This window comes from Crinia signifera, chromosome 1 (assembly GCF_055691185.1).
Source record: "Crinia signifera chromosome 1, ASM5569118v1, whole genome shotgun sequence".
Lineage (NCBI taxonomy): Eukaryota > Metazoa > Chordata > Amphibia > Anura > Myobatrachidae > Crinia > Crinia signifera.
Genome location: NC_139217.1, coordinates 175160409 through 175186306, shown reverse-complemented (window position 1 = coordinate 175186306; position 25898 = coordinate 175160409). Strand labels below are relative to the sequence as shown.

The following is a 25898-nucleotide window of genomic DNA, read 5'->3' as shown; positions in this document are numbered from 1 at the left end:
AGTGGGCCCTTGAATCCCTAAAGTACTATCTCTTAGGACGCTCCTTTAGATTAATCACTGACCACTCCCCACTTACATGGATGTACCAAGCCAAAGAGAGAAATGCAAGGGTAATGAGATGGTTTCTAAATTTGCAAAATTTCAAATTTACAGTGGAACACAGAGCAGGAAGGCTTCAGGGTAATGCCGATGCCCTATCCCGAACATACTGCCAGTTGGCAGACAGTGTCCGACCCCACAGGTTCGAACAGAGGGGGAGGGTATGTAAGACAGTGGCAGGGAAAGTCATAGACGGCAGGTACCTTTCCCCTAGAATCCTGTCTTATGGCATATAGACTGCAGGCTATTTCAATCTGTGTGGTAAGCTCCGGCTTACAAAGGGTGTTCTGTCCTGGGCTGGTAATCAGGAGAGCCCCTGATTCTTTAAAAAGGAGTCAGCCCTTTCCATAGAGCTCTCTCTCACTCCCTGGGTGTTGGAGGCAGTAAGCTGCTGCTAGAGAGAGACAAGGCTGTAAGTACTGCATTACTTGCTCTATATCTGCTGTGTGTGTCCAGTGTCACATAGTGTGGCCCTGGTATAGAGAGGGACGTTTATTCTGTTTAGTTAGAGCTCAGACGAGCAGGTTTTATTTTCTGTTTTGCCTGAAGTGTAAAGGCTGTTTTTTTAGTTTCTTGCTCTGAGTGCTGCAATAAACTCAGGCAAGCCCTGTTTTGGACCCAAGCCGTGATGTCACTGTCTAAGTCTGTGCCAAATCCTCACCTGTGCCTACCCGTTTGATGCTAAAACCCCACAATATATATATATATATATATATATATATATATATATATATATATATATATATATATATATATATATATATATATATATATATATATATATATATATATATATATATATATATATATATATATATATATATGGTACAGCGCTGGGGTTTATTACAATATATAATTGTAATACAATATATAAATTTAATGAATACAATTGTAGATAAAAATGTCACACATATTACATTTGTATGAGAATTCTCTTAAAATGAAGATAAAAAAATTATAAAAAATCAGTAAATTACTGATGAAATATGGGTTTTCCAGCTGGCATTCAATGTTAGGGAGGATTGATTTTGTGTCCAAATCAACACCAATTTGCATATATTTACCATATGATATGGATATCCTTGTTTGGAATAGAAAGGTGAGCAAAGTTCCGGTGATTTCCCAGTGGTGGATTCCCAAACGTCACGTAATGGTGGAATAATGCAGTCCTTATGGTATGGCAATACCTGATTGTTATGGCTGCAGAGAAGACCTCAACTGTGGGATCCGAAATGTTGATAGAGAAAAACTGGTCCGGATAGAGTCTTGTTATAGAATTCCAAGGATTGAGAAGGAGGTGTGAGATGGAATACTCTCCAATTGAATGCTGGAACAGGGGTATTTGTAGCTCAACGCATTTCGGTGTGTTCACACGCCTTCATCAGGAGCTGGATTGATCCAGCTCCTTATAATTTTTTATCTTCATTTTAAGAGAATTCTCATACAAATGTAATATGTGTGACATTTTTATCTACAATTGTATTCACTAAATTTATATATTGTAATAAATTATTTTCAGAAAAACCCCAGCGCTGTACCATATATATATTTTTTTCTCTTGTTCTGTATTTATTGGGAGATTTACACCCTCCCGGTACAGCAGCTTTAGCAACACTGGTGGTTCCCTTTCTCTTGATAATATTTTTTCTCCGCCTTCCTGGCAAAGTATACAAACTTTTCATGGCCCACCTCCTCATTCACCAGAGATATCCAGGAGTTTATGCCTGGGCTTCCTTAGCCAACCACTGTCTAGCTATACATACTTTGGCCAAATTACATAAGTTTATAGCATAACATCTATCCTGGTCAGGTAGCATCCCCCCATCTATGGCTGATAGGAGACAAGTCACTGGCGACAAGGCTTCTTTTGGTATGCCTGTGGTCACTAGGATATTTATGACATCGTCCCAGAACAGTGTGATCCTAGGACATGTCCACATCATGTGAATGAAGGAGCCATCCAGGGAGCCACATTTTGGGCAGGATGGGGAGCAAGTGCCCCCGATGCGGTACAATAGTATTGGCGTCCTATAGACTCTGTGTAGTATAAATAATTGTATCTGCTGATATCTAATGGCAGTAGTAGAACATCTTGGAGCCTCAAGTGCGCAAGACCATATATCATCTGAGAGAGTCCCCAAATCAGCTTCCCATTTTAGTCTAAAGGGGGTTAACGGGTCAGATCTGCCGCTTAGTCGAGTAAGCAATGGAGACCAAGTGTCTTTGTGGCCTATCACGCAGTAGTTTCTTAACTGGGGAGTCTAGGAGGGACAGAGGGGGTGATTTAAATTGTGTGTTAAGGGCGTGTCGCAACTTGATTGGGATTGGGAACTCTACTTGTAAATCCTGGAAAGATTTTAAGATGTTCTCAGCATGTAGGTCTCCCAGCATATTAACACCCCAGCTATTCCATGTCTCCCATACCTGCAAAGAGGAGAGTTCTGTTAAACCCCTAGGGTTCAGTATAGGAGTGTCAGGGTCCCATCCCTGACACTTCATAAGCTTATGCACCTGCTGCCATATGGTAACTGTATAAGGATAGGGGTTTTTCGCCCGTTTTTATTGTTTTTTCATAGCAGGACACTACGGAAAGCCGTATACCCTGTCGCTCATCTGCTGGCAATGCCATTATATTATATATATATATATATATATATATATATATATATATATATATATATATATATATATATATATATATATATATATATATATATATATATATATATATATATATTGTAGACCATTTTAAAAAAGGATGAAAGGAAGATTTGTAGATACTGAAAAATAATAGATAATATAAGCCAAGGATATGTGTTGGAGAAGTATGAAAGAAGAGTCTGGAACATTATTGTCTTTCCAGTCAGCAATCACCCAGTCTTAAGGTCCCTATACATTAGGAAAAGACACACCGGATTATAGACACACCGCTGTGCTTTGCGCCCCCCCCCCCCCCTCCGGCGCCTGGGGCAAACAAGTAATTCGGTGCCCTGCTCTCTCTCTCTATGCTCCCCGCCCCCCCCCCCCCCCCCCCCACACACACACAAAAAAAACCCACTGTTAACAGCTCTTAATAGATCCTGTTTGGAAATAAAGCTTGCCCATAAAACTACATATGGTGCAACATTCCCAGGACACTGCATATGCTGGGACATGGGAACAGGGGGTATGGAGACCTGCGCTATTGTGCTGCTATCTGTGGGTGAATTGAGTGATTGTGCAGGATGGAAATACGTAACCTGAGCAACTCCCTGAAGAAGGCCGCAAGGTCGACACGCGTTGGAGAAGACACATCACTTACCCTTCGCCAAGCCTCCTCCGTGCAGCGGAGTCGAGCGAAAGGCGTTCGGCCCGGGATCCGGTCAGCAGGCAGGCGGAGTCCGGTGATGCCGTCCTGTTTCGCGAACCGCCCCCAAGCCGTGAGACGCTGTGGGGACCTACAGCAGACACAGGCAAGAGAGCCGACACCGAGGGACCAGAGAAGCAAGGTAAGCGTGCACCGCGTGGAGGACGGGACGCCAGCCTCCCGCGCCACGACTACCTCGCCAGTGGAACTTTGTGCAAACCGTTCCTGGAGACTTTGCCCCCTTGCCCCCACTGCCCATCTACTCCTCTGTCCTGTCCTCAGCTGAGGTCCATCACCCCACCACCCCCTTCCCTCTTGCAATTTTCAGCTAATAAAGCTTATTGTTTTAAAACGTATCCATTGTACAGCTCATCACTCCCAATTGACTCTCAGGTTACGTATTTCCATCCTGCACAATCACTCAGTTCACCCACAGATAGCAGCACAATAGCGCAGGTCTCCATACCCCCTATTCCCATATTGTTTGTTGGAGGGTGGCCCCCCTCCCCTGGAGACCGGCAGCAACTACAAGATTGCATCAGTGAGCGCAGTGTCTACTCGCATACCCCCATATGCTGGGACATGTAGTTCTTCATGTTAAAACACACCTATATGAACACTGCCACCCCTATTTGAAAGGTAACTCTCATACAAATGTAAAATAAATTTCCACTCATGTTATGGCTCTATCACCTCCCCCCCACCCCCCCCCCCCCCGTGCAATTGTGTGGGGGGCGCCATTAGGAGGTGCCTGTGCACCACTGGCACCCCCCGTGCGCATGCCTATGTACTAACTACTGCTGCCGTGGAAAGTGTCCTCCAGATTTTTGCATACCTTACCGCCTCCCCACTGCCCGCGCTGGCCGTCTGCAGGTCATCTATATTCAAGGCAGTGTCTCTGGTACCGCCTCCTCTCCGCAGCGTGCCAGTCTGCTGCTGCCGTGCGCGATGTGACATGACTAGCGCACGAGAGGGGTCTAGTCCATGTCAAGCGCCGGGCCAGAGTGCGCATGTCTGGACGGAGTTCAGGATGCGACCCACACGCTACATGGCGGCAGCAGACTGGTACGCTGTGGAGAGGAGGCGGTAGTAGCAGAGACGCTGCCGTGACTATAGAGGACCTGCAGACAGTCAGCACGGGTGGGGAGGGGGCAGTAAGGTATGCAAATGATCGCGGAGAAGGACACTTTCCGCGGCAGCAGTAGTTACTAAATCTTGACTTAGGCTTTCCACAGCAAGGGGCACCCTGCAAACAGTTTGCGCCCAGGGCACAAGCTCCGCCGGAGCCACCCTAGCTACGCCTCTGCTGGGAGCGGCCAGGAGGGGGTGAAGAGTGGCTGATGGGGGACTCACAGAGGCAATGAGTGGACGTGGGCAGGGGGAGCTGGACAGTGATGTTCTCGGAGAGCCAGGCAGGGGAGCCTGGAGACGAGCTGCAGAAAAAAAGAAACCCATACAAATAAATGGGAGACATCCCATTCATTTGTATGGTTTTTTTTTTTATGACCTCGTCTCTCAGCCCCCCTGCCGGTTCCCAGCGTTCCCACACCCGGCTCTTGGCTGCACATAAGATTTATCTTATGTGCAGCCCATCCGACCTCCCGACTCCAATTAGATGCGCATCGGGTCAGACGGGTTGTCAAAACATAAGATTTGATCCAATTTATCAGGCAGACCTATCATAATCGGGTCAAATCGGACCAAATCTCGTGTATGAGGGCCTTTACCTCTTCAAAGTAAACAAGTGCAGCTCCACAGAAGACAATAGACGCTGGGTTAATAATCCACCAGAAAGATAAAATAACAGAGTCAAATAACTGCTTTTCCCCTTGTGACGAAAATCCTAGTTTCAGCCCTGCTTCTGGTAGTACCAGAGTATACTGTAGCTGAGACAGGGGCGTAACTATAGCACCGCAGCCCCCGCCACCGCGGGGGGGGCGCTGTGCATGTGGGGGCGCCGGGGGCTGCGGTGCTATAGTTACCTACCCCCCAATCCCCCGCAGACTTACGTATCTTGCTGGTCCCGGCGGCTCCGTTCTTCTGATGAGGACCACAACAAAATGGCCGCCCCCATATAGCAAACAGTTCTCTGAAACTGTCTGCTGTACGGGGGCGGCCATTTTGTGGTGTTCCTCAGCAGATGAACGGACGGAGCCGCCGGGACCAGCGCGATAGGTAAGACTGAGGGGGAGGGGGTTAGCATAGGCGGCGGGGAGGCGGCGGGGGGTGGGTATGGGTGCCCTCCCCCCTAACGGCGGGGGGGCGCCTAAAACGTAGCTACGCCACTGAGCTGAGAGTATACCTGAATGTAGATGAAAAAGTCGGTACTTGTGTATTTTGGCGGCGCCCATCGCATCGCATACCATAACAAATACGATGGTATGCGATGCGACGCGATATCGTACGATAGTGCACGATGGCATACAATTTTGAAATTGTATGCCATTGTACATGGCATACGATGCCATACGATGCCATGCGATGCGATTAAACATTGTATAAGCACCCTAATGGGTGCTTATACAATGTTAAGCACCCAAATGGGTGCTTACAATGTTAAATGCACCCCCACGCCACCCCCCACTATAAACGTGAACCCGAAGCGTGGCGAGCGCAGCGAGCCCGCGAGGGGCGGCGGTACGCGTCCTACGACCTTTTCATACCCCCACTATCCACGTCGGCGTGGAGTTGAGAATAGAATAGTGTGGCGAGCCCGAAGCGTGGCGAGCGCAGCGAGCCCCGCGAGGGGACGCGGATACCTTCACAGGTAAACGCGTCCCCTCGCGGGCTTCACAGGTGTCCGCGTCGCCACGGACACCTGTGAAGCCCGCGAGGGGACGCGTATAACTGTGAAGGTATCCGCGTCCCCTCGCTGCGCTCGCCACGCTTCGGGCTCGGTGGCTCGCTGCGCTCGCCACACTATTCTATTCTCAACTCCACGCCGACGTGGATAGTGGGGGTATGAAAAGGTCGTAGGACGCGTACCGCCGCCCCTCGCGGGCTCGCTGCGCTCGCCACGCTTCGGGTTCACGTTTATAGTGGGGGGTGGCGTGGGGGTGCATTTAACATTGTAAGCACCGATTTTTGGTCGTATAGGGGGTCAAAATCGCGTCGCATCGCATGCCATCGGGTGCATGGCATGCGATGCGATCTGTTCGTCGTACGACGGACATCGGGGGCGCCGCCAAAATACACAAGTACCAAAAAGTCATAGCAATAACATCTTTACAACATTTTTTTTTTGCTTAAACACTTTAATATCTATGTGTCACTTATATGTAAAGTCCTGTGCTCCTTAAGGTGCGTACACATTAGACAAGATTTTAAACGATGTGAACAATAACAACCAGTGTGTATGTGCTATGGGGGTTATTCAGACCTGACGGCTGTAGGAATTTGAAAGCCGATCAATTATCAAATGATTTTGTATGCGTGAGGCCAAACAGCAACAAAAATCAGCGATTGTTTTGTTTGCTATCCCCTCGTAACTTGACTGACAGGAAGTCGCCATTTGGGGGATGGTAACGTGCCATTTTCTGTGAGTGTCAGAAAAAATACAGGAGATCCCTGGCATTTTAAGGGAGGGTGTGTGATATCAGCTCTGGCCTCAACCAGCCTGACTCAATTGCAGTTGTAGAAAAATCCTTCAATGGTGAGTGAGTTGTAAATGGATTTGCAGATGGCCTGCAATCAGCGATCCATCTGCAGACTTGCACGGTACTCTGTCTGGTTGCAGACCTATGCAAATTTGCACAGCAGCGATCAGGTCTGAATCAGGCCCTATATAATTAACGATGCATGCTTCCATGAGTCATTTGCAATGCTTTCGCAGCTTGACCTAAAGGCCCGTACACACTGTGCGATATCTGGGCTATTTATAATCGATCTGATTAGATTGCTTAGAAATTAAGCACACTTTGCCCACGTATGTGTACACCCCAGCGATGGCGATGCATGGTCCTGCGCGTCAATATTACCTGACTGGAACTTGACTGCAGGAAAATGCCTGGGCACGTCTTCATTTTTTAGATGCTCCCTGAAGACGGACAGTTACCCCCCCCCCCTCCCGCTATTTTAACCCATGCATGCACGCTATGATCCGTATGCATGCACAGTCATTTCATAATCAAACCAATTGCAAATTTGGCACAACAGCTATCAACTCTGAATCAGGCCATATATCCTTTTTTAGGCTTCCCAGAGGCTTTCCTGATGTAAAGTTCTGCTCTTGTTTATCCCCCGCGTTCTGAAATATTAGCAGGTGACTACTGACTGGATTGTTCCTGCTCAGTGACGGAACTTGTAGGTGCTGAGCCCAGGTGCAAAAATAGAATTTGGTCCCCTGTCCTCCACCCCAACCCAAATTCACAATATGCAACATGTCAGTGGGTGACAGGGAGAGGCAGAGACAGGGAAAAACAGATGGTGGCAGGTGCAGCAGTGAGCCCCTTAGTCTTCATGGGCCCCGCTGCACTGTCTGCAACTGCTGCACCAATGGTAGTTTTGACTCCGCTATAGGTATATTGATTAGCCAAAATGTATTACTGGCCAAAGCAAGACTTGGCCGCTCATCAAATTTCTGTGTATGTTGGCACCTGTAGAATTACAATGCTAACTAGGATACTTGTGCTTGTAAAACTACACATAGGCTTGTCTCCCACAATGAAGTAACTGTGGGCTACTGCAACTGTACTAGAAGGCTAACTAGTGTAGGAAGCAATAACTTGTCCTGTCATCAGGGATGGTGTAAGGCTTCTTGGCATCCTAGGAAAAACCCCTACTGCAGCCCCAACCCAAAATACCCCTTTTTGCAGACCCTCAAGAGGCAAGTGACCAGGCAATTGACTCAACGACCAGACAGCAGGTGCCCAAATAATTAGTAAAATACATTTCATGTCAAACTCAACTATTTTTGTGACAGCATGTGCCCAGTCGGAAGGGTTTACACAGTCGCCATCATGCATATTGGGCCACCATAAAGATGATATGGGCTGATAAGCAATGGGATGATGCTGGTAGGGCATGGCTAGGCAATATTGGGTGGATTGGCTGCCCATGCCTCTTGAAGCTCTGGGTATTGGCTATCTGGATTTTGTTTAGCGCTGTGGCAGTGCCTTGCTGTAGCCATGCAGTACATGCCAGGTGATAGCTGGAAATAATGTAAACAAGCTGTCAACACTGACCTCTGCATCCTCCTCAAGGAATTACCACCTGCTCGGCTAGACTGAAAAACAATGGAACTTGTGGAGCAATGTTTATGGTGTGATAAGAAATGGGTACAGAGTCCAACAATGGAACTAACATGGTAGAGCAGTTTATTGATTTATGTTTATGATATATGAAGTATACCACACACTTTGCTATGTAGATAGACAAAACAATATAATAGCTTTATCAGCGATCTGTCCTAAAGACATTAAATACAATAAATGAATTGATTGTAGAATGTTATTACACAATGCTATCTTGCATACGCCACCCCATGTAAGTTGGCTGACCATTCTCTCATGTTATTTAAGTGCAGAAAGAAAAGTCAGGTGATCGGAGTAGTAGTGCAGGGAAGGCAGCCAGGAAGTAGTAGTGCCGCTTGCTGGCAGTGAAAAGAGTACAGGACACCAAGGGTAGAAGCCCTCTGATTATTATGCCACAGGATGTCTGGGACCAACGAGATGCTGGAAATCGAAGGCTGAAGTGGGATTATTCAGGGCTGTATCCCCCACTTGGCGTAGAAGGCACCTTTAAAAAAAAAAAAAAAAAAAGCAGTCACTTAAACAGCAACAGGACAGCCAAAAAGTCAAACTCCCAATTTGTGCCCAAACCGTATGGAAGTTGGTCAAGCAGGCCTCTCCATTTGTGGCAATTTCCAGCAGATCATACACCATTCTCCTGGACAATGCTTCACATTGTGTGTAAAGAAAGGTTAAGGACCTGTAGTAGGAATACAATAGTACAGGATATGGTGTTAAGAGCAAGCTGTAATAGAGTTTGAGCAGGAGCCCATGGAAAATGTAACCCTTCCTAATGGAATTCTCCAGTCTGTGGTAATCGTTTAACACCGCAATCATCCAGGTTGGTTTTGCCATTTAAATATCAGGTAGATGTGCAGAGTCACTGCATCTCACTAGCTATTACATTTTCTATTCCTATCCCTTGTTTGGAGTGTTGTCAAGTAGAGAGTTTAGGTCAAACAAGTGGAACCATTGTTATTTTTGAACAAATGTTTATGACTAAACAATATTATATGACTACTGTTAAGAACAACAGTATTACTTATGTTCCTTTGGATGTCCTATCCCTACCCTGCAAAAAATGCAGGCTGCCAGCTCTCCCAGGTAACCAACAGTAACACTAGACTTTTGTCATACACTTCTTAATAAAAATATTTACTTTGGATAAATACGTTTTTACATACTCTGCTATAAATATATATATCTGTTCTGATTAATATTCAAGCGGTACATTTTGATGTGTTCTGTTCTCTTTTAGGGAATATCGGCCAAAAGAGGATATTGAGTTTCAAGAAAATGCCACTGAAGTGTCTGCTGTCAGCCCTAAAACCTACATTTTTGAACCTGAGAAATCTGTGGGGAATCCACACTCTGACTTGATCCGGACAATTAACATTCCTATTGTGGTAGGTTTTATTTGTGTCAATATTAAAAGGTTTAAATTAGTATTGATGAACCTCAGGTTCAGTTCATACTATATGTGTAAGGACATTTCTGTTTCAGCCTTAAATCTGGGTACACAGGGCCAGATGTATCAAGCTTAACCCCTTCATGACAGAGCCAGTTTGTGCCTTCATGACAGAGCCCTTTTTTTCAAATCTGACATGTCTCACTTAAGTGGGGATAACTTTTTTTTGCTTTTACTTATCCCAGTGATTTTGAGATTGTTTTCTCGTGACACATTGTACTTCAAGTTAGTGGTAAATTTTGGTCGATACAGTCTGTGTTTTTTTGTGAAAAATACCAAAATATCGTGAAAAAATGGAAAATTTAGCAATATGCAAAATGTTAAATTTTCTGCTTGTGAGACAAATAATCATACCACTCAAAATAGTTAATAACTAACATAGACCATATGTCTACTTTATGTTGCCATCATTATTTCAACCCCCTTTTCATTTTTTTGGACACTAGGAGGCTTCAAATATGACTAGCAAATTCTCAAATTTTCAAGAAAATTTCAAACACTGATTTTTTTAGGGACCAGTTCAGTTCTGATGTGACTTTGAGGGACTTGTATGTGAGACACCCCCATAAATGATGCCATTTCAAAAACTGCACCCCTCACAGTATTCAAAACAGCATTTTGGAAGTTTGTTAACCCTTTAGGTGTTTCACAGGAATTAAAACAAAGTGTAGGTGAAATTTCAAAATTTCTTTTTTTTTGCAGAGTTTCAATTTTAATACATTTTTCTAACAAATACAGTAGATTTTACTAGAGAAATGTGACTAAAAATTGATTCCCCCAATTCTTGTGTTTTCAAAAATATCCTATATGTGGCCCTAGTGTGCACGTTGACCAAACCACAGGCTTCATAATAGAAGGAGCACCTACTTGATTTTGGAGCCTCCTTTTTATGAGATTTTTTTTTAGGCACCATGTAGGTTTCTAGGCACCATAAGTGCTAAAAGTTAGGAACCTTCCCCACAAGTCACCCCATTTTGCAATCTACACCCCTCAGGGAATTCATCTAGGGGTATAGTGTACATTTCAAACCCCCAGGGGTTTCACCAATTTTGGTACAACTGGGATGTGAAAATGGAAAATTACATTTTTTTACACAAACATGCAGTTCTGGCTCAAAATTTTTCATTTTCACAAGGAATGAAGGAGACAAAGCACCCCAAAATCTGTGCCCCAATTTCTCCCGAGTACGGCAATGCCTCACATGTGACCAAAAAATACCAGTGGGGCGTATAGCAGGACTCAGAAGGGAAGGAGTGATTTTTGGATTTGGCAGCACAGATTTTGGTGGAATGAATGGTGGGTGCCATGTTGCATTAGCAAGACTCCCAAAGCACCAATACAGTGGAACCCCCCCACAAGTCACCCCATTTTGCAAAGTACACCCCTCAGGGAATTCATCTAGGGTTATAGTGTACATTTCAAACCCCCAGGGGTTTCACCAATTTTGATACAACTGGGATGTGAAAATGGAAAATTACATTTTTTTACACAAACATGCAGTTATGGCTCAAAATTTTTCATTTTCACAAGGAATGAAGGAGACAAAGCACCCCAAAATCTGTGCCCCAATTTCTCCCGAGTACGGCAATGCCTCACATGTGACCAAAAAATACCAGTTGGGTGCATGGCAGGACTCAGAAGGGAAGGAGTGATTTTTGGATTTTGCAGCACAGATTTTGGTGGAATGAATGGTGGGTGCTATGTTGCACCAATACAGTGGAACCCCCCCACAAGTCACCCCATTTTGCAAAGTACACCCCTCAGGGAATTCATCTAGGGGTATAGTGTACATTTCAAACCCCCAGGGGTTTCACCAATTTTGGTACAACTGGGATGTGAAAATGGAAAATTACATTTTTTTACACAAACATGCAGTTCTGGCTCAAAATTTTTCATTTTCACAAGGAATGAAGGAGACAAAGCACGCCAAAATCTGTGCCCCAATTTCTCCCGAGTACGGCAATGCCTCACATGTGACCAAAAAATACCAGTGGGGCGCATGGCAGGACTCAGAAGGGAAGGAGTGATTTTTGGATTTGGCAGCACAGATTTTGGTGGAATGAATGGTGGGTGCCATGTTGCATTAGCAAGACTCCCAAAGCACCAATACAGTGGAACCCCCCCACAAGTCACCCCATTTTGCAAAGTACACCCCTCAGGGAATTCATCTAGGGGTATAGTGTACATTTCAAACCCCCAGGGGTTTCACCAATTTTGGTACAACTGGGATGTGAAAATGGAAAATTAAATTTTTTTACACAAACATGCAGTTCTGGCTCAAAATTTTTCATTTTCACAAGGAATGAAGGAGACAAAGCACCCCAAAATCTGTGCCCCAATTTCTCCCGAGTACGGCAATGCCTCACATGTGACCAAAAAATACCAGTGGGGCGCATGGCAGGACTCAGAAGGGAAGGAGTGATTTTTGGATTTGGCAGCACAGATTTTGGTGGAATGAATGGTGGGTGCCATGTTGCATTAGCAAGACTCCCAAAGCACCAATAGAGTGGAACCCCCCCACAAGTGACCCCATTTTGCAAACTACACCCCTCAGGGAATTCATCTAGGGGTATAGTGTACATTTCAAACCCCCAGGGGTTTCACCAATTTTGATACAACTGGGCAGTGAAAATGAAAAATTACATTTTTTTACACAAAAATGCAGTTCTGGCTCAAAATTTTTCATTTTCACAAGGAATGAAGGAGACAAAGCACCCCAAAATCTGTGCCCCAATTTCTCCCGAGTACGGCAATGCCTCACATGTGACCAAAAAATACCAGTTGGGCGCATGGCAGGACTCAGAAGGGAAGGAGTGATTTTTGGATTTGGCAGCACAGATTTTGGTGGAATGAATGGTGGGTGCTATGTTGCATTACCAATACAGTGGAACCCCCCCACAAGTGACCCCATTTTGCAAACTACACCCCTCAGGGAATTCATCTAGGGGTATAGTGTACATTTCAAACCCCCAGGGGTTTCACCAATTTTGGTACAACTGGGCTGTGAAAATGAAAAATTACATTTTTTTACACAAAAATGTACTTCTGGCTCAAAATTTTTCATTTTCACAAGGAATGAAGGAGACAAAGCACCCCAAAATCTGTGCCCCCATTTCTCCAGAGTACGGCAATGCCTCACATGTGACCAAAAAATACCAGTTGGGTGCATGGCAGGACTCAGAAGGGAAGGAGTGATTTTTGGATTTTGCAGCTCAGATTCTGGTGGAATGAATGGTGGGTGCTATGTGGCATTAGCAAGACCCCCGCTGCACGGTGAAATGATGAACCTAATAATCCATCGATGTGTGGTATATTTTGAAACACTCCTTTATACATAGGCCGGGTTTGTCGGGGCAAGTTTCACAGTGGAAAATAGTTTCCTTTCTTATTCCCTTTTTATAGCAAACTTTGCACCTTTTTTGTGTCCTGCCCTTTCTTGCAGTGGAGGGGATTTCGTTGGGAAAATGCTGCCCTGGTACAATACGGGGGCCAGTACTAGAAGTACTGGGGCCCTCTGCCTGCTGGTTCCCAAATATTAGGCCCTTTATGACTTCCTCTTGAAAGTGCATAAATGTCCCCCTCTGGCCGGTAGAACGGAATAGCACGTAAGCGTTATACAGTGCCATCTGGATGATATACACGGCCAGCTTCTTGTACCAGATATTTGTTTTCCGCAGGGCACTGTACGGCTTCAGTACCTGATCTGAAAGATCCACTCCGCCCATGTACTTATTGTAATCTAGGATACAATTTGGTTTTGAGGTGTGGGTACTGGTACCTCGTACAGGGATGGAGGTGGTACTGTCTCCATGAATTGTTGTCAGTATAAGGACATCCCTCTTGTCCTTATATTTGACCAACAACATATTTTCGGTGCATATTCCCCTGCTTTCACCCCTTCTCAATACTTGGGCAATGTGCGTTTTGGGGAGGCCTCTTTGGTTCTTGCGCACAGTACCGCAAGCTGCTGTACCTCTTGAACCAAGGGCCTTAAACAGGGGGATGCTGGTGTAAAAGTTATCCACATAGAGGTGATAACCCTTATCCAGGAAGGGGTGCATTAAATCCCAGACAATTTTGCCACTAACACCTACGAGGGAGGGGGGGCATTCTGGCGGTTCAATTCTTGAATCCTTCCCTTCATATACCCTAAACTTGTGGGTGTACCCTGTGGTGCTTTCACACAGCTTATACATTTTTATGCCATACCTTGCCCTCTTACTGGGAAGGTACTGGCGGAATTTAACCCTTCCTTTAAAATGTATAAGGGACTCGTCAATACAAATACATTTTTCAGGGATGTATAGCTCTGCAAATTTGGCACTGAAATGATCAATGACCGGCCTGACTTTGAATAGCCGGTCAAAGGTGGGATCATCTCTGGGTGGGCACTGTGCATTATCGGTGTAATGTATAAATTTATGGATTGCCTCAAAACGAGTCCGAGTCATGGCCATACGGTAAAATGGGGTGCTGTACAGAACATCTGTACTCCAATATTGCCTAATTTGTGGCTTTTTTACTATGCCCATATGAAACACCAGACCCCAAAACGTCATCATCTCTACTGCATCTACAGGGGTCCACCTAGCAAATGATGACGTGGGGTTTTGAGCAATAAACTGCTGGGCATATAAATTAGTTTGGTCCACCATTAAATTTATAAAATCATCAGAGAAAAATAATTTGAAAAAGTCAATTTCTCTGAGACCTGTGGAATCAAATTGGATTCCTGGCATGGCCAAAAACTCAGGAACCTGGGGCTCAAAATTGTCTGGTGGTGGGGTCCATACGAGATCAATTATTGGGGGGGGGGGGTCTCAGCTGCTCTACGGGGGCGTCTTTGAGGGGGTCCCTCATCACCAGAGGAGGAAGAGGAGCTTAAGACGAATCCTTCAAATTCCCCGCTTGCATCACTGGCTGTGTCAGAATCAGAGGCAAGCATGGCATATGCCTCCTCCACTGAATACATTCTTCTGGATGACTGGGATGACATTTGGGATGACATTTTTATTTTTGTGTTACTGGTAGTGAAATGTTTCAACACGTGTATAGTGTAGGGGGGGGGGTACAAACTTTATTTCAACCCGGGGGGTATGTAGTGTGTTGTGTGTATGTAGTGCAGAACAAAAAAAATACTTTATACAAAAGAAAAAAAATGAAGGGGTTAAAAAAAAAAAAAATTGAAGGGGTTAAAAAAAAAAAAATTGAAGGGGTTAAAAAAACAAAAAAAAAGGTCCTGCGCCAAAAATTGAGCACAGATGTTGGTCAGTAACGTCCGTCACTGAACAGCGCTCAAAGGCAACAGGAATTTGATCAAAAAAAAAAAAAATAGATCAACCCTGTGCCGAAAAAGCTGATCAGTGATGTACGTCACTGATCAGCGCACAGTGGCCACAGGACACCCACAAAATCACAGTGTGTGTAAAAAAAAAATTAAAAAAAGACCACACAGCACCCACAAAAAAAAAAAAAAAGGTGATCAGTGATGCGACACTGATTACCAGTGAGGGGCAGCAGGTGCACAACCTTTGGTGCAACTGGCAGCAACTGACAGGTATATATAAAAAAAAAAAACCTCTGCACCCCCAAAAAGTTGCTGATCACCTCAGATATAGTGATCAGCACAAAAGGCGGGGGTAGCAGACACAAAATATACACTCTCTATCACTCTCTGTCACTATCTCTCTCTATCTCTCACTATCTCTCTCTATCTCTCACTATCTATCAGTATCTATCACACTGCAGCAGCAGCACTGACAGTTATATGTATAAAAAAAAACCTGCACCCCCAAAAAGGGGGGGTAGCAGACACAAAATATACACTCTCTATCACTCTCTGTCACTATCTCTCTCTATCTCTCTATCTCTCACTATCTATCACTATCTATCACTATGACACTGCAGCAGCAGCACTGACAGTTATATATATAAAAAAAAAACCTGCACCCCCAAAAAAGGGGGGGTAGCAGACACAAATCTCTCTATCTCTCACTATCTATTACTATCTATCACTATCTCTCACTATCTCTCACTATCTATCACTATGACACTGCAGCAGCAGCGACAGTTATTTATATATAAAAAACCCCTGCACCCCCAAAAAGGGGGGGTAGCAGACACAAAATATAGCTCTCTCTGTCACTATCTCTCTCTATCTCTCTATCTCTCTCTCTCTATCTCTCTATCTCTCTATCACACTGCAGCAGCAGCAGGAAGTCTCAGGAAGTCAGATCCAGGAAGCGTCCAGCACGCTACAAGCAGTGATCAAGTGATCAGGTAAGGTATTTGCAAGGATCAGGTAAGTATTAGCAAGGATCAGGTCAGTATCACGGCAGATAGGCACGGTGACCGCTCTGCACGCTACTCCAGACCGGAATGGCGTCTGCAGCGCAGTCACCGTTAGTTTAAATGTCGCGCCTTGGCTGTGATTGGTCCGTGGGTCCCACGGACCAATCACAGCCTTGGGGGCAGGTGGGGTGAGGGTGGGGTGAGGTGTCATCGTCACCGATGACCCCCTCATGCCCCCTGACGCCCGGCGGTGATTGACACCTGTGTTACCAAGCGTCTGATTCGCTGGTAACACAGGAAAACGCTGTGAATGGCTGTTCACACTGAACAGCCAATCACAGCGATCGCCGACGGGAGGGGCGACATCGCAGCCCCCCCTGGGCATGCAGGGACATGTCTGCTGTCAGGGACAGCAGACATCGTCCCTCTGTCACTGCGTCTCGAGACGCAGTGACAGTTTAAAGTCATGACGTATATATACGTCATGTGTCGGGAAGTACTTCCCGGCCATGACGTATATATACGTCAAATGTCGTGAAGGGGTTAAAAAACTGATAAAGTGAAGAGTGATAAACAACCAACCAATCAGCTTCTACCTGTCATGTTTCAAACCCAGCCTGTGACATAGCAGTTAGGAGCTGATTTGTTGGCTGTTTATCACTCTCCATTGTATTACTTTTTGATTCATCTGGCCCTTAGTAATATACCATCTGGTCGTGCAGTTCATATCGACTACATCACTCTGCATATTGCATTATTACAGGTATTTAACCTTACATGCCATTGCCAGTATTGAGTCACCATCACTCTGCCTGCATATTGCATTATTATAGGTATTTGTGCAATTGTATTAAGAATTGAAGTGAGTTTGAATGTATTAGTGGCTAGGATGGTATGTAACCTCTTACCATTTGTTTATCTTAGTTTTATTGCTAGTGGGAGAGAGGCTCTGGCTGGGTGGGGTCTTAATCAATTAACTTAGAAACAGCTTTTAGTATTTAGTGAGAATACTAGGCTGACACAGCCTGGCTGACTACTGAAAGCTGACTATTGATATTTCGTCAGCTTTTAAAGTAGGAAGATTTTTAAGTAGGGAAAAAAAAAGTTACATAGATTAAAGATTGGACTTAAACTGGACAGAAACTGCCAACCAATGTAACATCTTGATATCAAAGTGATTCAGAAAACCAGAAACTACAGCAACTCAGAAAACCAAGGGACTGCTTTGAGTGAGCTCACTTCATACTCACAACATACTACTCCTGGCTATCTGACTGTTCATCCAGCTTATCACCATTTCTGCAACTGCTAAAACTTTGAATATCATTGTTAATGCTTGTATTTGCACTGTCTGTTTTGAAAATGACCAGCTGTACCTGTAATGACTTCACCACTTCTGCTCTTCCATTGATAGTAGGTGTCCCCCATCATTTTATTCTTGGTCCTCTTCTTCTATATCTATATATGTCCTCCCTGGGTGAGCTTATTTGCTCACTTAACTTCCACTATCACCTCTATGCTGATAATACTAAAATCTACCGCTCCTTTCCTGATCCCTCTCCCTATATCCTCACTCATATCTCCAACTGTCTCTCTGCTGTCTACTCCTGGATGACCCAGCGCTTCTTTAGACTTAAAATATCAAAGACTAAGCTGACCCCTTCCCACCCTCCTGCATAAAAACCTGACCATCTCTCATCCTAACCTACTGTTTATGCCCACTTCTTTCCCTTCTGTGTCACCCCTGTCTGTCTAACCCTCCCCTTTTAGAATGTAAGCTCTCACGGGCAGGGCCCTCTCTCCTCTTGTGCCTTTCTTAGAATATATAAACCTCTGCCACCCTGATGATTGCTTCAGTGTCCTGTCCCCTGATGCAACTATCCATATTTACCATGTACTTGTCCTAAACTGTCTTGTAATGTAATTTGTTATGTGTTTGCTCATAACTATGCTCTGTAAAGCGCTGCGGAATCTGTGTGCGCTATATAAGAAACTGTTAATAAATAAATAAAATCATTCAGTGTGTATGCTCAATATGCTTGCTTCCGCGGTCCCATGCAGTGTCATCAGGTTTGTGCTGCACATCAAGCCTCGCAATATCACTAGCAATTTTGTGCCTATCAAACCGGACAACAAATGATAGGTCTGACCAATTTGACGTCACCTTCATGCCACTCCATTTCTTGGAAGTTTAAATGCAGCCCCCACGAATGCCCCCCCCCCCCCCCCTTACACACCGAGTTCTGAGTGTGAATGGATGTTTAGCATAAACATCCATTCGCAGCTTGCGTGCAGGGAGGAAATCATTTGATGGTTGCTGACCATCGAAATTTGTAAGGTGCACACAAATCTGAGACACTCTCTGGTGTCTTAGATTTGCAGCTACATTGTATGGGAAGAGTGCGGGCAGCTGACATCCGGTGTCCCCAGCTGCCCATCCGCATCATCGCCGAATTACCATGGGAACGCAGCTCATCGCCACTGCCTCCAGCCCCCGCCCACACTGCTAGTTGCGAACGGGACGGCGAAAAACCAATTCGCCGTGCCTGCTCACACCAAGCGTCTGCACATGCACATAAATGTTTATGTGCATGCGCAGTCACTAAACATCGCTCCACCGTGCGTAACACAACAAGGTGATTATTGGAAGGGACCAGTGCAATCTCATTTGTAATGCGATTGACAGAAAGTGACCATTTGGAGTTGTTAATGGAGTGTTTATGGGAAGTGGTTGGAAAGACACATGCATGTCTTAGCCATTGTATCTGCTAGCAGCTGTGAGCTGCTAAGTGCAAACCATGGCATCTTAAGTCCCATACACATTACACAATTTTAAAAGATATTGCTGAGAAGTGCCCTTATGGTGTGTACACATGGTACAATTTACCCTTCAATTTTGATTATATAGTAAAAATCGAACAGGGATTGCATAGACATCGAATGGAGATAGAACATGTTTTTAGGCTTTCTATCCCGATTCAATGCTGATGCGCGCTCCCATTCAGCTGAAATCAAAAACCAAATAGACAGTGGCAGAATAAATATAGATAGTATGAATTGTATGTATGTAAATAGCACATGAGTTAGAAATATTGTATAGCAATCAAATCTTTTGGTGTGTACACATGGTGAGATTTCTTTGCTATTCGACTAAAGATTTGATTGCTATGCAATCTTTGCTAACTCATGTGCTATTTACATACAATTCATACTATCTGCAATTAATCTGCACTATATAGTCATTGCTGCACTGTGTATTTGGCTTTTCGATTTCAGCTGATCGGGGGAGCATGCATCAGCATTGAATCGGGATAGAAAGCTTAAAAACATGTTCTATCTCCATACGATGTATATGTGATCCCGATTCGATTTTGACTATATAGTCAAACTCGAATGTCAAATTGTACCGTGTGTAAAGGAGATTTGAATGCTAAGCAACTTTGTGCAAAAGGGGAACATTACAGTAGCCTAGATCACCTGCATTCACTGCCAGAATGTTGTGTGTTTCCTGTCGGTTACCTCTGTACTGCTTTTAGGACACATTTGTAAATTACCATCATATTCTATATATAATTTAAAATTTAGAGACACACAAACTAATCAGCCACGGTGGTACTGCCGGGGGACCTTACTTAAAAAAATTGTCCCCCGGCTGTCGCATGACGATGCGGGCTGTTGGAGCCCGGTGCTGGTTCCAAAATTTTTGTCCCCCGTATTTTTGGAACCAGGCTGTTATGCTCAGGAAAGGAGAACCCACAGCATTTTTTTTTTTACTAAATACCGCTCACTTTCATGTCTAAAAAAAATCGCACATTAGTATTACTAAAAATCGAACATATCTAAAAATTGCAAATTTTCGGTAACAAGAAGCGCACTTTTTTCCTTACTAAAAACTGCACTAAATCGCATGCAAATTCTGACTTTGTCTAAAAAATCACACCCTATTACATTTGCGAATTTTTTTTAAAAATGTGCGAGTTTTTTTCACATGCGATGTAGTGAGATTTTAAAATACGGCTAAAAATCGCACCGTTACATCTAGCCCCCGGGATGCAGTTAAAATCCCGGCGGTCGGGATCCCGGCGTTCAGAATCCCGATGCCGGAATCCCGACCGCCGAAATGCCGACACATTCTTCCTCCTGGGGTGTCCACGACACCCCTGGAGGGAGAATAAATTAGTGTGCCGAGCGTAGCGAGGCACCGGGCCCGCTGCGTGGCGAGCGCAGCGAGCCCGCAAGGGGGGGCGATCCACGTCCCCCCCTTGTCGGCATTTCGGCTGTCGGGATTCCGGTGTCGGGATTCTGAACGCCGGGATCCCGACCGCCGGGATTCAATACTGAATCCCTAGCCCCCTTGTGTCTGTCAGCATCCCATGCTATTACATTAGACCTCATGTTCTATAAAAGTTAAAAAATTGTAATGTATGTATATTTGTTTTAGCAGTTAACAATTCAGATACATAGTTACATGTACTTTTTTATGCAAAAGAGGAACATTACAGTAGCCTAGATCACCTGCATTCACTGACAGAATGTTGTGTGTTTCCTGTGGGTGACCTCTGTACTGCTTTTAGGACCCATTTCTAAATGGCCATCATATTCTATATATTAAATGAAAGTTTAGGGACACACAAACTAAACACTTTTTATTGCTAGCTTGCTCATGCACATCCAGAAAACATCCACATTGTTTATTGCACATGTGTAATAAAGGGAATCGTCTGCATCACATGCTGATGTCAAGTGGCTGAAAGTGCATTTCCTACGGTCCAGGTTTGCACAGGACCTCTTCAGCAGGTGCAAATTTGTGTAATACCTGTGCTAACATATTTTAGGGAAGATTTATCAAATTGACAACATACCTTCTTAAACCCGTACAAACTAGGCAATATTGTTCACAATATTGCACAGAAAGGACTCAATATTGCTAATGTTGCGCACTCCCGCACGTCGTTAATGGCCTCTCCCTCGTCTGAACCTCGTTCACGACAGCCTTGCTGCAGCTGCAGCATGGCCGTCACTCTGCTCCAGGATTTTCTTCTTAATGATGTGATTGTAGTCACCTGCATTGAAACAAATAGTTCAACAAACATTATTGCAATTGTATCTTAAGTGGGAAGTCCTGGGCCTTATGGTACCATCAGCCTGATTAAGGGTTCCAGCTGCCCTAGGCTAATACAGAGGGGGCTGCCTTTCCCCTTCACCACCACTAATTTTTCTGCTCACACTCAGCTAAAAATCTGTAAAAGTGCTCCCAACCCAGCGCAATCTATATGCCATAGCTGCGTGCCCCCACCCCAGAGTCATAGGCTGCAGCCTAAACAGGCTGTTGGTTAATCAGGCCCTGGGTACAGTGAAGGGTATTTAGCAGCCAATTAAATTCTTGCTATGATTAATTCAGTACACTCTATGAAATGATAGCTGTAATCTGATAGTTGTTCTCATAGGTGTCAAACCCAAAGTTGTATGCATACAAGACATTATTCATTTGGAAGAAAGATTTGACACCTTCAAAAAAATTAATTTATGCAAAATTGTGTTTAATGTCCTAATTATTGTACTTGTTCTTCTCTTAATTTCAGACACTGTTGGCGATGTCAAAAAATAGTGACTATTTTAAATATGTCAAACCAATAATTAATGGAGCCATGAAGACCTACAGCGAAGGAATGTTTGTCACGCGACCCGTTCATGAATTGCTGTGGGGATACAAGGACCCAATTCTTTCTTTGGTTCACACGTTGATGCCAAATATTAGCAACATGTTTGGTTTATTCTACAATGTAAGTTGATTTTTTGTTTGACTATGACTATAGAGAACTATCTTGTGTACACTAGTACATTTCACTTGTATTTAATTGTTTGGCGGATATTGTCACAAGTGGTTCTGTGGGGCTGTTGTGGCTGTGTATGTTCAACTTTTGGGTGTATATTTACTAAAGCTTCTAAAGATTAAAAGAGGTGATGTTGCCCGTATCAACCAATCAGATTGTGTCTATCATTTCTCTATTGCATTCTAGAAAATGATTGATGGAATCTGATACAGCTATGTAATATGAGGAATCAATAAATGAAAATAATTTGTAATTCACACATCAGACTTAGCGCAAAATTAAATAGATAATTTTTGTTGTTTTTCTGGTCTGATTTTTTTCTGTATATAACTTACATTAATGATAACTTTAACATAGAACAATGATAATAAAAAAGGCCTACTGTTATTTGGGGCCTGTTGAATATGTTAAAGGCTAACTGCATTGTCTATGTGTGTGACCCTGCTGACTGAGCAATGCTACATTATAGACTAGGATGGTGGTGTCTTGTGCCTTCCAGCAATGTAAGACATATGTTGCCTATAGAAAGGGGAATACAAGCTCCTACTATGGAGAAGTAAGCTGCGTCCCTGCTGATACAGCAACAACTCCACCCCTGGTTCCTATTATTGTTAGATCAGCTGTGGTAGATCAGATGTCCAGGCAGTGCCTCATTCTTCCTATGGTAGCTGATTAAATAGGATAGGTATTATACACTTTTATTCTCAAGTGGCTGCTGCACTAGAGAAGCATAGAGATTCCCCTCACAGATCTCTTCAGCGGCAATTGTGCCATCCCTATCATTCCTTGTGCTTTTCAGTGCTCTCTGCCATGGTGGTGCTCTTGGTCCTATTTTGTTCCAACACTAGTCTCAGAGAAAGGCAATGACCATTAGGGCTAGATAGAGGGGTGTATTCAATGAGGCCGGTGAGGGGGTTAAACAGTAGGGACCGCAGAAAACAAGCGATCGTCGCTGTTTAACCCCTGCACCGGCCGCTCACCCTATTCAACGCAGCAGGGAAATCCTCGCTGTCAGAGGACAGCGAAGATTCCCCCAAACAGCGGGTCTCACGGCTAATGCAGGGAGGGGTTAATACTGAGTAAGTAAAGCAAGACATTGGTTCCCCCAGCACACTGAATGGTATTAGTAACCAATCTTGAACACTACATGATAATAGAATTCTGGAGATATTGGTTACATATACCTGCGCAGGTGTATGCTATGCCCCCAAGCCGCGTCAAGGCTTCTCTGTATATTGGGAGTCCCTAGCGCTATATCTAGGTGCAGGGTGCGGCACCCCAAAAACTATCATAAGCTAGGAAGCCCAGTGCGGCACGCTAGTGAGATACTATAATGCTAATAAAAATTAGTGATAGGAAGCCGAAGCTATTTATAGAGAGAGCGAGATAAAGTTAAAAATGAAATGTAATTAAAATGAGAGAGATAGTGTTAGTGAGGGAAAAGTGTTAATAGAATGTAAGGGCATGCCACACTAAAGCCACCCAGCCCAACCAGTCCAGGGGCACCGCACCCCACACCACAGTTACCCTCAATTGGGTCTATGATTAACCAGCAAGGAGCCACATGATAATGGCTCCTTACTTGATATATATGAACTAAGAGCTACCTACCATAGAGCAACCCCAGACTACTCCATGTGGTCATATCAGGACCTGCATCTCCGCCTAATACAAGCTTCTCACTGCCTCTAGCAATATACATACAGATAGTGGTAGATGCTCAAATTAGTTCAGTAATACCATTCAGGTGCATGCAAGAGAGGGGTTAATACTGAGTAAGTAAAGCAAGACATTGGTTCCCCCAGCACACTGAATGGTATTAGTAACCAATCTTGAACACTACATGATAATAGAATTCAGAGATATTGGTTACATATACCTGCGCAGGTGTATGTTATGCCCCCAAGCCACGTCAAGGCTTCTCTGTATATTGGGGGTCCCTAGCGCTATATCTATATATATCTATATATATAGCTTCGACCTCCTATCACTAATTTTTATTAACACTATAGTATCTCACTGGCGTGCCGCACTGGGCTTCCTAGCTTATGATAGTTTTTGGGGTGCCGCACCCTGCACCTAGATATAGCGCTAGGGACCCCCAATATACAGAGAAGCCTTGACGTGGCTTGGGGGCATGATTCAAGGAACTGTTTTCTGCCTCTTTATTATTCTCTCTTTCTCGTGTTAAATTTGAACTTAAATTGATGTGTTAGAACTTGCCCAAATGTTCCGTATGTGTCAGAGGTACTGGTCCAATGCCTACAAATTGTTTATAATTGATTGCTCGTGCATTCATAATATGACTGTACCTCCCATTTATTGTTTGAAGAAGGGCCACTGACGCGATGTTAGCACTCAAGTAATGCATGCACACATGAAATATGATATACGTACAAAACAAAGGATAGAATGTATCATTTTATTATACTTGAAGAGTTCATTTTGAAGAGACTAATGCTGCCCATACACTTGTGAGATATTTTATACAATCCTTCGATTTCGACCTCATCTGGCCGAGAAATCGAAGGATTGTATGCTCAAAATGTGTACCATTCGACGCGATGCGCGGGCACGCTGCTCGAATGTGGCATTTCACGGTCTTATGTGCTGCACGTAATATTTCTCGAATTGTATGTGCGGTCGAATGCTGTTTTGTGCGCATACGATTTTTCTAAACGGCGACGTGCGATTCTTGAAGAGTTCTGGTCACTTCCTGGCCCCTCCTCCCTTTTTTTATCGACCGGTGCATTCGATAAATCGCATGATCGAATCCAAAATCGAATGCACTAAAATACTTTTTTCATGCGATTTATTGAATGCTGAGCTTCAAGGGAAATCGAACCTGAGATCGCATCGAATGCAATCGCACAAGTATATGGGCAGCATTAACGGTAATAACTGTTTTGCACTGTAATTACTGTAGTTCAAGTAATTGGCTAGTTACTTACTACATTGCTGTATTTTTTCTTACATTATAGATGAACACAACAAATGATGGGCCATATTTGTATCTCACTGGTTCAAAGGATTACATGGATTTTACCAAGATTGTGGAGTGGAATGGAAAAAGGTAGAATACATTTATTTTATTATTTTCTACAGTTATTAGTTAATCTAAAGATTCTCCAATGTGAAAATGTAGGGTACTTGTTTCCTAGCACGGCCACAATCGCGTCCATTGTGTAATGTTTGCACAAAACCTCCCAGTACACTACTGTTTATAGGTAGAATGCAGATTGTTATTAGGATAAATTATGTTTACGTTCAGTTTGAAACACAATATCCTTTGACCCTATATTAGTGGTTTCAATGTTTAGTCATAGGTGCTTCCTATTAGCAGAAGTGTTGTGAAGTTGCAGATGTTATATCATGTGTGAAAATATGTGTAACAACTTCTGCATTTTATTTATAAATGGGAGTCAGCCTTAATCAATCTGTTTTATTGTCTGTCAGCAGTGTGACGGGAATGTGTTTTTTTTTTTCAGAATAACAGAGTGTGCCAAACAATTCCGGGTTTTATCTGTTCTGTAATAACAGTCTTGTCTGATATAAAGATGTGGCTACTTTTGAATTCACAGAACCATAAAATGATGACATTTAATTGGCGGTTTTATGCCACGTTTTAATTT

General features: G+C 43.9%; 1 protein-coding gene across 1 annotated transcript in view; it reads left to right on the top strand.

Annotated features, from left to right (window-relative positions):
• The window catches only part of SCARB2 (scavenger receptor class B member 2), an 80435-nt gene that overhangs the window by 15793 nt on the left and 38744 nt on the right, over window positions 1-25898 (top strand). The window contains exons 3-5 of the mRNA XM_083177862.1: window positions 9932-10079; window positions 22015-22215; window positions 25248-25339. Coding sequence (XP_083033988.1) covers window positions 9932-10079; window positions 22015-22215; window positions 25248-25339 — 441 coding nt within the window. The remainder of the gene's footprint in view (window positions 1-9931; window positions 10080-22014; window positions 22216-25247; window positions 25340-25898) is intronic.